This window comes from Acanthaster planci, linkage group LG01 (assembly GCF_054643075.1).
Source record: "Acanthaster planci isolate LZ-2023a linkage group LG01, COTS_SCS, whole genome shotgun sequence".
Classification (NCBI taxonomy): Eukaryota; Metazoa; Echinodermata; class Asteroidea; order Valvatida; family Acanthasteridae; genus Acanthaster; species Acanthaster planci.
The window spans coordinates 714,594-731,325 of NC_141777.1; the positions used below are offsets into that span (position 1 = coordinate 714,594).

Consider the following 16,732-nt stretch of genomic DNA (forward strand, 5'->3'; position numbering starts at 1 on the left):
CGCCGTTTTCCCATAGAAATTGGGCGAATAAAAGGTCTAGGTTGTTAGGGCGCAATTTGACTCCGCACCTCCGCCCGAGACCACGGGTCGAGCGGGCGTCAGAGCATACGTGCGCCGGACAAAGAGCGGATCTGTACCCCGCGTCCAAAGCCCCAGCCTTTAAAAAAGACACGTGTAATAGACTCAGCGCTGCCAATGCGTCCACAGAAAACCCTGGCTAGGAAACAGAAGTCGGGGGGGGGATCTGATGCACGAGAGAGTTGGAATAAATTCCATTTCTTTCTCAAGCCAAATCTTTTATTTCATCTTGGTTAAAAGGGGGACAGAGGGACAGAGGAGAGGGGTGAGTTGAAGAAAGTGGAAGAGGGGAGAGCGGGTGAAAAACCACGGCGAACGACGCAAGGGGATGAAACTGATCGGGGGGTAAGACGGGATGGTCCTGCCGAGAGACGGAGCAAACAATCGGGCACATCCTAAGCGGAGTAATGCGCGCTGAATGGGGACCAAACGGCATTTAATGGTCGGCCCCAGCGGCCAAGAACAACATGCAGTTTGAAAAGGACGGGAACGGAAGGCGAGCGATATACTCGGGGAGTTTGGCTGGCTTTTGAGTCGCCTGAAAAAGGAAAAAAAAAACCTGAGAGCCCTTTCGAATTCGCCCTTCCATCAAGTTCAGCTTCGCCCGGAGGTGTGTGCTGACATCTGTTGGTGACCGGTGAACACACACGACTTGTACACAGATTTTGGGTGAGCCCGTAAACAGGACACCGTCATGCGGACGGGTTTGGCAGCATTGAGTCTTCGTTGCATCCGTCCTGCCGCAGACACCATCAGCGTGTGCATACTTACCTTGTACGGCCGAGTAAATCCAATTTCGGGCGAAGAATACGAAAACTAGCTGTTTGCAGGGGACATCTATGTACAGAGACAAACAGCTCCCAAATTTACCCAGCCGATCCCTGTAATGCTAAACTGAACAAACATGGTAGACAGTAAAATCCTTGTATGTCATTTCGCATGAAAATGGGAAAATATAAGTTTGAAATTTACACATAGCAAGGTATATACACTTCATCCCGGCTGTGATAAGTTGTAATCCTAGTGGTTTAACTCATGATTTCCATCGCTTTTCTATTAAACAGAAAATATGGGCGTCACCTCGTTTTAAACTAAATGGATTAAAACAACAACAAAATTGCAAACAAGCGAACAAAATATGAGCCTCCTTAATTTTAAACAATACAAGAAAATCAAGACGGCAAAACATCATCAAGGACAAGGTAAACCACAAACACGTTCAGCAAGACTCGACCAAGATCACGAATATCTCCAAACATTGTCACCGACGACAACAACAATGGACCTTGACGACAACTACATCCAAGGACAGCAGCGAATTTCTTCCATGGGCAAACACAAATATGGCCATGATTCTACCAAAAACGAACCACGTGCAACGAAACAAAGTAAGTAACTTCGACCAAACCCTAGTAAACCCCCAAACACACCAAGGCCACGAGCCCCCCTGCAACACCCTATACAAACACCAAGACCATGACAACCGCAGCATGCAACAGCATGCACGGCCACAGCGACCACGACTTTCGCCACAGCATGTAAGCCACACCTACCACGACAAAACCATGATGAAAGCGGTGATAAACGAAAGACAACGTGCAAAACTTTCCATCACAGTGAAAATGCTCAAGATTTTTCCCAGAGTCACTTGCGGCAGTGAAAAAAATCATGCTCCTGGAACCTAATTTAGTACCTAAGTAGGTACTAAATTTTGGCCCCGTTTGACAACGCAGGTTAGTACTTGGAGAAAGAGTATCGATCTCCCTAGTCTCGAGATACTGGTATCACCATCTCATCTACCCCGAGGCCATCATCGGGGGATCGCTTATTGTGGTGCCTGTGATGGAGTAGCTGTATCCGTTCGAGAACACAGGTATCAACAAGGAGGGACTAAATGACAGATGACTTGAACCATGAACCTTGAAGACGATATCGCCAATCAACATACGGGCTTTATCAGGGCAAGGAGTCGATTCTTGATTTTGGAAACCGACAACCGCAGCGGGGCTCGTTTTCATTTTCATTGATTGAAGCATGTGCTTCACTCTAACATTGTGACATTTTCTTATTCAACCAATAGACTAATCCGATTCGACGCCATAACTGTGGTGACACCACACTCACACGCGCATTCTTCAGCTTGACGCGCGCGTGCATTTGGCAAATCACGACACCCTTTTGGTCCAAGAGGCATGCAACGCGCGCGTACCACCTGTCCACGAGCTTTGTGCTTTCAGGTGACCGAATACTATACAGGCAATTTACAATATTGCGTCTCTAAGAGTTTGCAACGCGTCGACCAATCACAAGGTACGAAATCTGTCGACCGTTTCCAAACGTGCATTGGGTCGACAGATTTCGTGCACTCTGGTTGGTCATTGCATTGCCAATTCTCGGAGGCGCACTATTGTGATGCGACCATATTGCCCCGGATCCCCCTGTAAAATGTAACAAAATATGTAACAGAAACACATTGACATTTCGTTCAAAATATTACTCCCCAAGACGCACGGTAATTTGCGGTGAAATGTTTCGAGAAACGCGTATGTTTCTCTTCTGCGCAGCCACGAAGCTGCATGCATACTGATGGTACATGAAATTGCCGTAATACACTGGCTATATAAATTACTGATCTGTCTGGGACTTTCACCATCTGGTGAAGCGTAGTTCACACTCGACGGTATAGTTTGATGTCACGACTTTGTTGAAGTGGTAAAGGGCACCAAGGCGTGACCAGAGGAAGATAGGCTTGACGAGATGCAGAAGGGGTAGGGGAGAGTATCGCGGAGCGTTGTAAAGGGTCACTGCAATTTAAGAAAAAAAAATAATATAGCTCCTTTTGTCGCCTTGCCAAGCGTTCAAAGCTTGTCTCTCGTATCGATCTACCCCCGGTACATGGTCTAGTCCGTGGACGGCCTAGTATACGCTGAGCACAGAGAACCATGTGCACCGTGGGTTCTTGTTCCAACCGTTGTTATTTCGACATTAGCGGCCTTTCGCTCCTCCATCACCTAAACCCTCTGTTTCCCTCTTCCTATCTATACCCTCCTATCCGCTCTTCCTCTCACACGCTTGGGAAATCCAAAACCCGGTATCGACGCAAGAATGCAATTTTGTTGACGTGGCGAGAGGCGAAGGCCCGCGACCGGCTGGTTTTCATCGACTGAACAGCCCTTGTGGAAAATGATATTTTTTTGAGTATTATTTTTCCGCAGGATAAAAAGGAAATCCGGTTTGGAAATCTATACAGAGACAGCGATTTGGTCCGATTTCAGGCGCTAAGTGATGTAAGTGGCTGTCTCTTTGATGGCAAATCAGCTCACCAGCGAGCTTGGGGAGAAAAGTGTTGTTTTTCCTAGTGCATTTGCAGCGCGGGGGCGCTCGGTCAATATATTAAAAGAGAGGCGAAAATGGATAAAAGGAAGTAGGATTGGAGATGAAATTATGTGTGAAACTGCGATAGAGCGGTGTAGGCATTTGGAGTCTACAAAAAAGTTACCAGCCTGATCGAGGACTTTCTCGTAAGCACTTCACGTTTGAGTGCACTTTTCGCGCCAAGTTTGTGAAAAAGGTCTTAACCCGAAAGTAGACAAGCGTTGTTCTCATTGGCTGCTCTGAGTTTCAGGTGGTAAAGAGGCCAAGTATAATTACTGAGAATGGAGAAGTCGCTCTAAAATGAATAAATATCAATTAATTATAGGAGATTAATATACCGCTGTTATAGCGATTCCTTCAAAATACTTGGGATTATAAACGGTTGCTAATGTAAATACTTTGATAACTGGCATGTCACTGTGAATACTGAGATCACTTCCGTCCTTGTTAATTACAGCCTTTAGATTGTGAGGGTTATTTCACTGTTTTTACTGTACATGCTCGCTGTAGCATTCCTGTAACTTACGCCAATACTTACCGGTAACACTGACAGACAAAATTAAGTTCCAACTCTATAACGGCAAGTTTTTCCCCACTTTGTACCGTAAATGAAACCGACATCGGCCTCGTTGGCTGCACGGAGCGCCAACAGTCGGTTCGCGTCCGTATTTTGCTTTGAGCAAAGAAACCGTTTAGGAAAGATCACGTCACAGGCAAGGTACAAGACAAACCACAATACCTCCTATCCTATATCCCCACGTGACTCTTTAGCAACCTGTAGCTAAATTCCCAGCCAATGTGCATTACTAAAACTAAAAGATTTTTTTTAGAGGACATCACGATGGGGCTTACCCGCCCTGCTGGTGTTATTCCGAGCAAATAATTTCAAGAGCCGTTTGAACATTAAAGACGCTGCATCGTGACTGGAATTAAGACCGCTAAAATGGTAACTCTCTGCACTTTCATTAGTTGGACCAGCTTGCGAGACAACCCCCCCCCCGAGTTCCCGCTCAAAAAGAGACACGGACAATAGTGCTCTGTGCATGCTTTAAATTTGCAGACCATTGGATCAAACCTATATCCAGGGTCCCTCCAAAGATGACAAAGGATGCCCCCAAAGTTCCCCCTTTCAAATGACACACTAGATATGCGCTGTGGTGTGATTCAAATTGTACCTGTGTAATGCATAATGAATTTGTAAAAAAATACGTGTAATAGGGGGGGGCATATCTCTCGAAAGATGCATCTTAATTTCAGGGAATTTCAAGGAGCACGTTGCCTCTTTAAGTAGGTTGTACTTGAGCCGAGCCACCGCCAAAAGGTTGTTATACTTGATACAAAAGCAAAGAGTCCCAAAACAAAGAGAAGTATTAAGTATGGGCGGAATAGTTCGATTACCACCATATCAACAGTCTGCGTGAGTGACTTCACCGGAGGAAATCGGAGCCGCATGCCTCGTGGGAGGCTCTTAGTACGGGCGGAGATCGGTCCATCAGCCGGGTCCCAGCGGGACGTTTGATTAGGTCTGGCCCCGGCGAAGGCTCGTCTTTTCCAAGCCCCACTTACCCCCGGTGCCTCCGGAGCTAGATCCTGGTCTCTCGCTTGCACCTTCGCGTTTTGCGGGGCGATTTCGCTTAAAAGATGCTTTTGGTGCTTCCCCCTTTTTCTCTTCTGAATAACTTGCCTCCCCTCCTCTCCGTAATCGTAGACAGCTTGCGACTGCCCAGATTAATTGAATTTCCCCGGCTAATCTCTTTGAATCGTCTGCACTAATTGACGGCGATGGAAAATTCGCAGGTTTTTTCCCTCACCCCCCCCCTCTCAGCGGTTGCAAGGGCACACCATTAGTATTGCTACGCCCATGAATACCGAAATGTAGGGAGACGATAGCGTGTTTATTTTACGCTTCATTTTCGACAATTAAGGCTTCTTCAGAAACTGGTGAAAAAGACTAAAGCAATTAGTGTACAGAGATTCACATTACAGCAACCGTTGTCTCACCAGAAGAGCAGATGTCACGAGGTCTGTTGGAGAGACGAATGCAGGCTTGCTGAACAGTGTGGTCCATGGTTGGCATAAACCATGCATGGTTAGTAATTATTGCAGGGCGCGATTTGGAGTCAAGGTTCTGGCGATAGATTTGATTGTTTTGATAACAATGAATGAGTTGATGCTCCGGGTTTAGTTCAAAATAAAACCTCTCTACACGCATCGTAATGAGTGTGTAATAATTATTAGAGGGTGTCTACAAATGGCCGTGCGGTAACTTAAAAAAAGGCATTTTGACCACAAAGTAGTATGAATGTATGTATGAATGTATGGACATGAAAACATCAGGATGTAAACCTCCCGGGGAACTGAGAACGAGGTGATCTTTGGTAGTGTATTGATTTAGGGTACAGATAACGCAGGACGAGTGGATTTTTGTATTGTTTTTGTAAATGTTGTTCATGAGCTTGACCTAATCTGCCAAAGTATTATCGTTGTAATCAGAAAGATCGTGTCCAAAGGGCCATGTCGAAACACGGAATGCACGAAATGCCTGTACACTTGGGCGGAGTCGTGAAGCAAGCGTGTGCATCCATCACACTGGGCCGAATACCGCCTGGCACGACCCGCGGACGACCTCCTCGCTGCCCCGGCGCTATGGATTTTTCTTGCCGCGGCAAACTGAAATTCCAAATTTACACAGGGCCGCGTTACGTCTTAATTCAGAGGGCCCCACCATCGGAGAGATATTTCGATCAAATATGCTTTTTGGAAAATTACAACACGGCAAACAAAACGGAGTAGCGCCGAAAATTAGACAATGCGGGGAGCCTCGTAATTTTTTTCTCTCGTCCTTCCTCTTCAACCGCGCGGCACGGGCAAACTTAATTTGGACGCCCACCGCTGGAGATGGTGGGGCATTCTTCACAAGAAAGCAACACTGCCTTGAAAATGTCTTGCCTCACCCCCCACACTTTTTTTATGGTGGCAAATTTTTCACAAGTTCACAATTAATATGTTATGTATATAAAGTCGGTAAATATTGTGTGTTATTTTGAAGGCAGGGCAAATAACGTCTGTACATGTATGTGGATTTCATAGGCAAGAGCAGAACGAACAGGCGAAATAACGCACCATCGCATTGAGAAAACTATAATGGACTGACTCGCCGAACAATGGCATATCTCTCCTCCCAGTCGCCAGGTCCTGTCCCATCATTCTCCATTTCCTGTCACACCAAATATCATTGTGCCTCGTACAGCACTTAACTATGCTCGGCATAAAGTCATTCTTGGTTGGCCAGTTTTTACATGGACTGTCACTGTGGATTACGCGAAGCTTGGAAGCGGTTATAAACATCACTGCACGACCTGCAGTTTCTATATACTAGCCCAGGCTTTTGACTCGAGATTTTCGGCGAGGCTCCCAAACTTGGTTTTCACTACTTCGTAGAAAATGTAAACAACTTGGGCTTGGTTTAGCAATCCTGCGATCTTCTCAAAGAGCAACTTTAATGAGTGTGCAATCATGTGTATTTTATTGGTAAAATATTAACATTCATGCATATAAAATGCGCGCGTACTGAAGCCGGGCTTTCGAAGATGCCCCAGTGTGACAAGGACACAGATGTAGCCCCGCCGCAAAAATGAATAGGTCGGACATGCTGAACAGTCTAGGCGAACATTAAAATACCATGCCCCGCTCCTGAAACCTGTTTCTTTCCACACAAGAAGCTGACATTTAAACATATGAGCTGTTAACCAACACGCCAACACACCAAGGGTGACTTTCACCCGAGAACTGCGTTGGACAACGCTGCAAGCAATTGTGAATAAATAACGAAACAAAGAATGAACACCCGAAAATCGAAAAAAAACCAGTAAGGCACAGAAAATGTAGAACATTTATGTCGATATGTACTTAGAATATTGATATTGAATAAATGTTTATTCCATCTTTCACACAATGCATATAAAAGCAAACATTTTTATCCGAAAAAGAAAGAACCAACTTTAAATATATACATAAACTTGATAACAATCTATTTGAAATGAAGAGAAGTGAAAAAAAACTATTTCCATTTGATTAACCGCTCAGAAAACATCACCACAAACCCACAGGCACTTCCACATTAAGGCTTGTACAAAAATGTGTCTCGTTGATGTTTATTTAAAATGGGAAAAAACGGTGATAAATTTAAAATTATCTTTATACTGGTATTAGGTACGGAGTGACAAATTATAATGGCAGCAAACCCATCGGTATGGTCAATCCGAATACATGTAGTATTACAACCAAACCAGAATATCACAAGCTGCATTCAGTAAGACAGAAATCCACCGCAGAAATTCCTTGGCATTTTAAGAAGGTCGAGCTGTTCAAGACATCAAAGTGAATATACATGGTGAATGTATTCATTTCTTAATTTCACTGATCAAGAAAATGTGATAAAACCTTTTATTCAATAACGTACATGTAATAAAATCTCAAAGTCAAATATTAAATGGAATAAAACTTCAAAACAGAAAAATTAATTCCAAGTAAACTGTTTCAAAAGCAGACAAAATACGACAATTTTTTCTAAATAATGACATCCTCATAATGTGATACCACGCAGGTCATCCTCTGTGAGTGATTTGGAGGGTTATGTGACCAGAGATTGACAATTCATCAAGTGAAGCAATTGTCTCCACTCAAACATGGGGATTTCTTCCAACGTATCATAGCTGACACTTCCCCGACCGATCTGCTCCTCTTGACAAACACCAAAGGCCTCTTTAGGCTCACAACAGAAAAGAAACCGAGGTAAACCCAAGCCTTGTTGACCAACAGTAAGGAATCTTGTGGCTGGGGGCTCCCTGATCAGAATTGGCAATATATCAGTCCAGATCGGGACCTTATCAGATTTTTTTTCTTTTTACCTTTTTCCTTTTGCCTTTCTGAGAGCCTGAAACTTCAAGGCTTGTTTGTTCTCATTTGTCGTTGGTGGACAGAGACTTTTCTTCAGTGTCTACAGGCAAACACCCTGGGCCTCCTTGTGCCAAGGCAAGAAATCCATATTTGTCCAAATGGAATGGCCAGGCTGCCAAGCGCGTCTCCAACGCAGTGTGCAAATGCAAACAGCTGCAACAGCCATCATCAGATGTTGGGTTTGGGGAGAGGGGAGGGAAAGAAAGATAGTAAAAAAGATAGATACTAACGACACAGCAGGCTGAATTACATATCTATTCATACGGCTATTTCTCTTGGACAGGCTGTTTGCTTTTCTTTCTGTCAATAGCGGATGGTGGGGGGGGTCGGTGTTGAGAATCGCTGATCGATCAATCATACATGCAGGATGGATCCAATTTGAGAATTTAGGAATCTAGTTCACAGTTTTGACGGTTCCCTCTGCAACTTTCTTCCTCAGAACTGCAATCAATCTTTCCTTTCTGTGAAGAAAAAAACAAGAATAGGCATCTTGGTTGTGTGAAGGCTGGCAAGATTACATCCGGTCTATTTGAGATTCCGAGGTGTGATTTTGCATCAACTGTGATCTGGACGGCATGCTCTCAAACTTATATCCAGACACCAGAGCCATGATCAATCCCATCCACGGCTGGTAACAGGATTGGTTTTTCTCTTTTCCCATGCAGTAATCCCAGCCTGATTCTGTAAGTTTTCCTAGAATATTTACTTATTTTTGAATCCAACTTTTACTCGTGAACATTTCTTCATTGTGGAGATCAATTAAATCAGGAGACAGTGATGACGATGAGATCCACTTCCATTTCAGACTTACTCCTTGAGTTTGGCCTATGTATGTTGCCAAGGTAGCGAGTATTAGAGTAGTAACCCCCCCCTTCAGGATTTCCAGCTTATTCCTTGAGCCATCTCAAGCGAGCAAATAGCCCCCCTCCAATTATGACTTACTCCAAGCCTACCACCCCTTCCATTCCCCCTCCCAACCCAGTACAGAACTTACTCTTTGAGTTTGGCCTGTGCATCTCGCTGGGCCTGCAGCGCCTGATGCAGCTGGGCGGCCATGGCACTGCGCTCGTTCTGCAGCTGCTTGACCTGGGCAGCCAGCTGGCTGTTGCTCAACTTGGTCTGGGCCAGGACCTGGTCACTGACCTTGACCTGCTCCGTCATGTCACTGATGGTGTTGTTGAACTGGTCCCGGAGCTCAACCTCCTGGGAGAGGGACTTGTGGAGGCTAGTTGGTGGTGGGCAAAGTAGAGCAAGGGAGAGGCAAATGAGATTTGAAAACAGAGAACAACAAATACAATTCCTCTTCAGACTTTCAAACATTCCTTTTTCTTTGCAATGGCATGCCAAGAACAGTTTTCAAAGTGGGCTTCTGCATAATGTTTCATTTTCTTGAAAACACTCAGGACTGTCTGGATACCTTACCTGATTATTTGGACAAATGGAGGTCAGGAAGTCTCATGAAGTCTGATATCAATGGAAAAAATCTTCCAGTGCTAAAACAGAAACTCCTAGTTCTAAAATAGTATAAATATAATTTTTTGACTGTAGCTACAGCTTGAGAGGAGAGGATAGATTAGATGACTGTGATGTCCATTGTTGATCCCATTTTTTTCTTCACATATTAAAGCTTGAGTTGGGGAGGATCAATGCCAGGAATAATTGCTGGTGTCAATTGTCACTAACTGAATGTACAAACAGTTTCCCAACCAAGGGTCTGAGCCCTGCTCTGTGGAAGGACATAGAAGTTACATGAATTTATCAAGTGTTTTGGGGTCATCAGGTCAGGGAACCAGACTGATCCCCAAATGGCTTGTTCCGAACAACTGTGTCTTGCAACTTTGGCTACCAAATGCTAAATCAAGGAAACAAGGGAGTGATATCACAGGCACCAGCCAAAAGAAAGCAAATTTGTTCTAGCCTACGTAATGCCCGCAAGACAGCCAGACGTTAACTTTTCTAATGAGGGGAGGTGTAAGCATGGGAGAACAGGTTGTCTTGTATTGAAAGAAACCTTGAAATCTGAGATTTTCTCACCTGTAGTATATTTTGACCTCATCAAGTTCTTCTTGAATCTTGCGTGCTTTAGCCAATGCTGCATCTCTCTCCTGTCTTGTGGCATCCAACTGAGTCTGGTGGTAAAACATTTGAAAACAAATCAAGATTTTAGACGCGAACAAAAAAAAAAATAGTTAATATGTCTCATCACAACCCCTCAAAATTGACTGCACACTAAACATTCTAGGTCTCGGGAAAGAGCTGGATGAAAACTGCATGTAGGTTCATTTGAGAATGGGTTAGGACTAAAAGAACATAAAAGGATGTGGATGTCATTTCAGACAAACTGACAACTATTTCAAGAGAGGTGACTCTTAAACAAAAGGACAATTATTACACAAATCAACAAGGCATTACAATTTTGTTGAGGTTAATGCACATACAGCAAAGCTAATAATTGATGCTAAAAAACCCTGAAATAATTACTTGACATGACTTATAACTTGGCTTTAAGAAATGAGACTCAACATTTGAGCTTTGGTAACTCCTAAAGATCAAATATTGGACAAACAGGATCTTCGATCTTCGTTTTGAGGTGGATGTGAAACTAGCATTATCTATTTTAATGAGGTGAGGCACATAATATCAAAATAACCAACCCCCACTGCTGTCATAAAAACCACTCAACGCCCCCTTTTTTTCAATATCCAAATATCACACCAATGCCATAACAGCCATGGATACCACTCTTTATCAGTCCCCAAAACCATAGCAAAGGGCAAGTGGGTTTTTGAGGCGGGTTGATGGTCAGCAATCTGTCGGCACTAGGACTGGGCTCCGGTTGTGCAAACAGAAATGGAGGACGAATTGGAGAGGCAAGGGGGGCTACTAAGCAAACTGAGCAAACTAGGATTACGTAACCACCGCAATCTTTACAGCTCTCTAATACCATGAGAGAGGCCTTCAACAAATCTGCTAGTCTGATAGGCGGCAGGTTTATTAAGGATTTCTAAAGAACATACTCCGCCCCCCAAAAAATAATTGTCTTGTTGCTTACAAAGGGGGTTGCCAGTAAAAGATGAAAGATCTTTCCAAAATTAAAAAAAAATTGATCAAGAAAAAAACTGACTGACGACTTGTGACATGTCACTGTGAACGGGTGCTGAGTCATGAATCTCAAACAATTGACATTGCTCTATAGATGTTCCACAGGTGTACGTGCCTCAATGGGCTGTCTTTCACTGTTACTCTACAGTGGGTAGCTACATCCTCCTTAATGAAGGCACGTAAAACACATGAACATAAAGTCCTAAAAACCTTCATACAAAGAGAGGCTGGGCAGTATTTCAATGGTCACAGGACTGCCAACCCAAGCCGCTGCAAATCTACATTGAGGCAGGGCAAAATATGGCACTGTCGCACACAGTCAAATTTGGGACGGAGTTAGGCAATTCCCAGCCACAACTTTTTTGACCCAACCTTACTAGAGGAGACAGAAGTCACTTGTGAAAGAATCTTGCACAATGCCAATCAACAGGATCCTCAACCATTGCTCACCAACATGTTCATCAGGATGGCAGATTGACACAAGTCCAGTTTGCACTTTCCAATGTACACTAAACACTGGTTAGAAGACATGGCCTTGAGGCTCATTTTGTAGGAACCGGTCACAAATGTTGGAGAAATGAGGGTTTGGCCCTATTCCATGATGTATGCCAACTAACCCAATTCATTTCAAAGATGTTACTGCATGGATCCCCATGACCAAACTGAAATTATTGAGTTTAACTATAACTTATAACCTACCAATGTATCCTACTCTGGCAACCTACGAGGATGAATGGGTTTTGAGAAGGAATATGCAGGTGCAATAGGAAAGAAGTTATCAGAAAACATGCATATTATACAGTTAATGCACAAGTGGTCCATTTCTCTCGATTTGAATATCTAGAAAATGCTTATTTCTCATGTGGCAAATGGGAAACAATTCAGTTCTTCCTGCCGTAACTTTGCACAGGGACCAGCTGTGTGCAATACCAATGTGGAACAAATGTCAACATTTGAACAGAGTAAAGCGTAATTGTTGAATTGGAGCAAACAGTGCCAGGCATGCATGACTCTACCAAGGACAGCCACTGGATGGAAAGGTCATATGCAAAGATACTCACCATCAAAGCAATGAATATAAGATGCAAACACAAGGCTTGACAAGGAAAAAAACAGCTAAATAATTCCAAATTCCTCCAAGGTTTTCAAGGAACCTGACCAATACCATTTCCATTGCATTTTTGTCTAAACTACTAAACCATATAAACTAATTTATGTTTAAATTGACCAACGGTTGGTAGTAACACACCCAAAAGAGATATATTTCAATGAGTTCATTAGCTAGGATGATACTGTTTTTGTCAGTCTGGGATTTCTTTTTTTCGTCCTTTGTTCTTCCTTTTTTCGTCATCATTATGACAGTGGATGAACATAATGCAACATTTTGAATGAAAAATTTTCAATTTACATTTGCCCACATTCGGTTGGCTATTTAAGACAGTTTTATGTGATCATAACCGTTTTTAGTAGAGGTTTACTCACAGAACAAAACCTGCAAAATTTAACCTATTAGATCGGGGCAATGATCAATAGAGAAACTAACAGATGGCCAGATTTAAAAACCAACAAACTGACTTGCCTGCTTCACCAAATGTCCCGTTCCTCAATTTGCACATCTGATTAACTCTGATCACAATGTGCATTTTCCACAAGATAGAACTGTGACCAAGTTCACTGTCCATTTTTCACTTGTGTTGTTTCATTTCCTTCCAAAAGTACAGAAGCCCATGATGGTCTTTAAATGGAGCCCCTGCCATTTTTTTGCGATTCATTGGGCAGTGGATGATATTCAGTCTACTCAAGCAGGCACTGCTTGACCATCTAACCAAAGAAATGAACAGTACTGTTGACCACACCCCGCCAGCCTACAATTGAATGCCTCTCTCACAGCCATGCACCAAATGCATCCTTAATAAAATTTATTCTGTTCGACTGATTGCCGGCAAAGGACACAACTTTTGTGACTAGGTCCCCCCATTTCATCCTACTTTGCTCATTCTCTCTGCCTCTCCTCTGGCGACGAGTCAATAGATGTGGAAGCCTAGTGGGCTGGACGCTAAGACATGACAGCCCATTTATGGGGGGGGGGAAGAGTGAAGCAAATCTAGCTGCAAATCAAGCGTCCCATTCCATCTGTGAGCCACACACCCACATGGGCATTCAGACCATTTCCTGATATTTTTTGTCCCTCTTTCGCTTTACTATCCTGTCGTTTCATCACCCACTTGTGTGCTTATGATTGCCTCACATCCAGTTAAGTGGCTTCATTCCGAGTGGATGAACATGCACAGAACATCAAGGACAAAAAAAGAATGGGGAGAAAGGATTGGGGAGGCTGGGGCCATTATGGCTTCTGGCAAGTGCAACACTTGTTCATGACAGCGAAGGCTGGTCCGTATCCCCTGTTTTGACAAGGCACCATGCAGCCATCATTATCCAGCCAAGATCTACTTGGTTGGGTAATCGCTTGGAACTAATTCCCAATACAAACCGCTGATAATGGAACAGATCACCTGTGATTAAAACCACAAAGGCTGAGGGATTTTGAAAACCTGAGAAGGATTTACTGGGAATTGTCCATTCTCTTTTTTTCTTATTCTTTTTTATCTTGGTTAACTTCTGCCATTTGCCAGGCTGTAGTCATTAAGTAGGCTTGACCTTGGGCAGAGCTTTTTATTCATTAGGAATTGATTCATAATATAACCGTGCTTGAACACATCCTTTCCTCATACGTCCAAAAACAAGCAGTGCTGGCAGAAAATCTACCACTACCACCCACTCCAAAAAAGGGGAAAATTTTAAGCAGAATTAAAAAAAAAAAAACAAGAAAAAAAAGGAAAATATGCCCCTCTGACCATATTCAGAAATTGTATACAGTTATTTTGTTATTTGACCAATAGGGTGTGGTGATTTAAGCTGAAGAATGTGCAGATGGGTGTGATTTGACCAATAGGGTGTGGTGATTTCAGCTGAAGAATTTGCATATGGGTGTGATTTGACCAATAGGGTGTGGTGATTTAAGCTAAAGAATGTGCATATGGGTGCAGTGCCACAGCGGTTGTGGAGTTTTCTCAAATTTAGTGTATAGACACTTTCTGACACAACCTGGCGATTCTGACATCCAGCCTGCTTTTTGGTATTTTAAGAATACCATTCATTCCTAGACAAAAAGAGTCTAATACAAAATTAAGCACAGTTTATCTTGGGGAAAGGGAATAAAGCTTGCACCAACGACACTGACTTGGTTGCCAAGACTTATTACAAACCCAAATCAAGCAAGCTACTGTATATATCTTCAAGTTGTCTCATGACCATGTAAGTAAATGTGTGCCGTAATTGTTGACATCGGTAATTTGCCGCAAATAGTCAACAGCGCCCGAATTTGCTTGCGCCAAATTGTCAATATGTTCATCAGCTAAACAAAGCACGATTAGTACTCCCTAGCACGCGCACACACACCCCCACGCACACACGTACACATACAGTACTAGTAAGATTATACAGTAGTCTGTGTTATTATGCCTCTTGTAATTATTTGAAGGTGTTGAAAGGGAAAGGGGAACACCTAGAATATTAACCGTTTGAAGAGACATGCAGAGTTGGTTTGGGGCGTGAAGTCAATTTGCAGTTGATAAGCGGAAGTGGGCAGACCAAATATTGATGTCTGACAAAAGCTGTAGTCCAAGCATGGTTTAGGTCCTCTCGACTTTGATCTCCTTTGACTTACTCAAACATCAACTGCCTACAAAAAAAATAACTGTATTAAGATATAACTTGATCATTGACAACAGGGGCATAAAGAGTTGTTGCAACAAATGGAAATAAACTCAACATGAAGTAACACCCAAACCTTTTAAAACCAGTGAACAACCTGCTGATCTGTTTCCGAGTTGCAATGCTATGAATACTTGTTAAAACACAAGGAAAACTTGAAGTACATGTGCATTCAAAAGTGACAACCAAACATGTCTGCCCAACAGCTGATGATCTCAATGAAAAATGCATGTGTTTTGCCATCAAAGTTTGCATCCACACAACACTCCTATCCTCTGACTGAGCTTCACCAATTAATCCTACTGACCCTCCAAGACCACATGACAACCATTTCTTCCCTCAAAGCATGTATGTGTAGAGCTCGGTGATTTTTCATCAGTTTGATGGAGCACAGGGCTGGCTGTATTTAAAAGTTTCAAGCAAAAAGAATGTGCCACTGAGTCCCTGTACAAAACAAGATAAGACAGGAAGGGGCCTTGAGAGTTGAAATGTTGACAAGTTCAAACCAGTAAATTACTGCCAATAACAGCAGGAATGGAATAACAGTATTGCTGTACAACAGAAGTAAAACTGTATCAAGATTAGTGTTGAGTTATCTTCCTGTAACTGGCTGAACATGTACCATGGCAACTGGTGTATTCTGATGTACATAACATGTGTACAGATGACTTGCTGTGAGTTGTTGAAGGATTCACTTTTTATTTGTCCATGTGTGATGACAGCTCATTCCTCATACATGTAAACTGAACACCACTTGTCATACATGTTGTCAGTAAACTGCACCTGGCAAGATGCCATGGACTTATTGAAAGAACGGTTGGGTGTAAAGGAGGAGTAGAAACATGTAGTGCACACACATTTTCTACCCAGGACCAAAATCTTTAGACTAATACGATTACACGCCGTAACCGTTTTTTTGGCAAATCATGACACTCCATTGGTCAAAGAGGCATGTGATGCGTGCATACCACCTGTCTACAAGTGTTGTGCCATCGCAGTAATGGCCTCTAATTCTGGTTGTCCAATTACACTATACTATGCTCACTTGTGCAATTTTTAAACTTTATTCCTGAAAAAAAAATCAGTTAAAATTATGTTATCTACATGTATGTTTAAGAAAACTTTCAGTCTTTTAGTGCTTTTCTTGACATATGGTGGGTCTTTTGGGTAGGTAGAGGAACGTCTAATGAAGAACCAGTGCTTGAGATGATGAAAACCATTGAAGGGTACATAACCAGTACGTGACAAAGCATGACTGTTATCAACAAATCTTCAGTTGTCATGAATGCGAAGCAGCGCTTATCAAGTAAACGCTCCAAGCCAGCCATCGACTGACGGGGCCCACCTATTAATAGCCACAGTGTATCCACCCTTTGGATCTTTGCACGACGCTTTGAACAACTCCAGAATGAGTGTTTACCGAAAATTTAAGTCAATTTGTGTA

At 43.0% G+C, this 16,732-nt stretch overlaps 1 protein-coding gene across 1 annotated transcript in view; it reads right to left on the bottom strand.

The window, feature by feature from the left end:
• Positions 1 to 7,357: 7,357 nt before the first annotated feature.
• The window catches only part of mipol1 (mirror-image polydactyly 1), a 43,608-nt gene continuing 34,233 nt past the window's right edge, over positions 7,358 to 16,732 (bottom strand). Inside the window, exons 10-12 of the mRNA XM_022231938.2 lie at positions 10,447 to 10,541; positions 9,407 to 9,637; positions 7,358 to 8,873 (exon numbers count right to left, since the gene is read on the bottom strand). Of these exons, the coding sequence (XP_022087630.2) occupies positions 8,807 to 8,873; positions 9,407 to 9,637; positions 10,447 to 10,541 (393 nt within the window). The 3' untranslated portion in view covers positions 7,358 to 8,806. The remainder of the gene's footprint in view (positions 8,874 to 9,406; positions 9,638 to 10,446; positions 10,542 to 16,732) is intronic.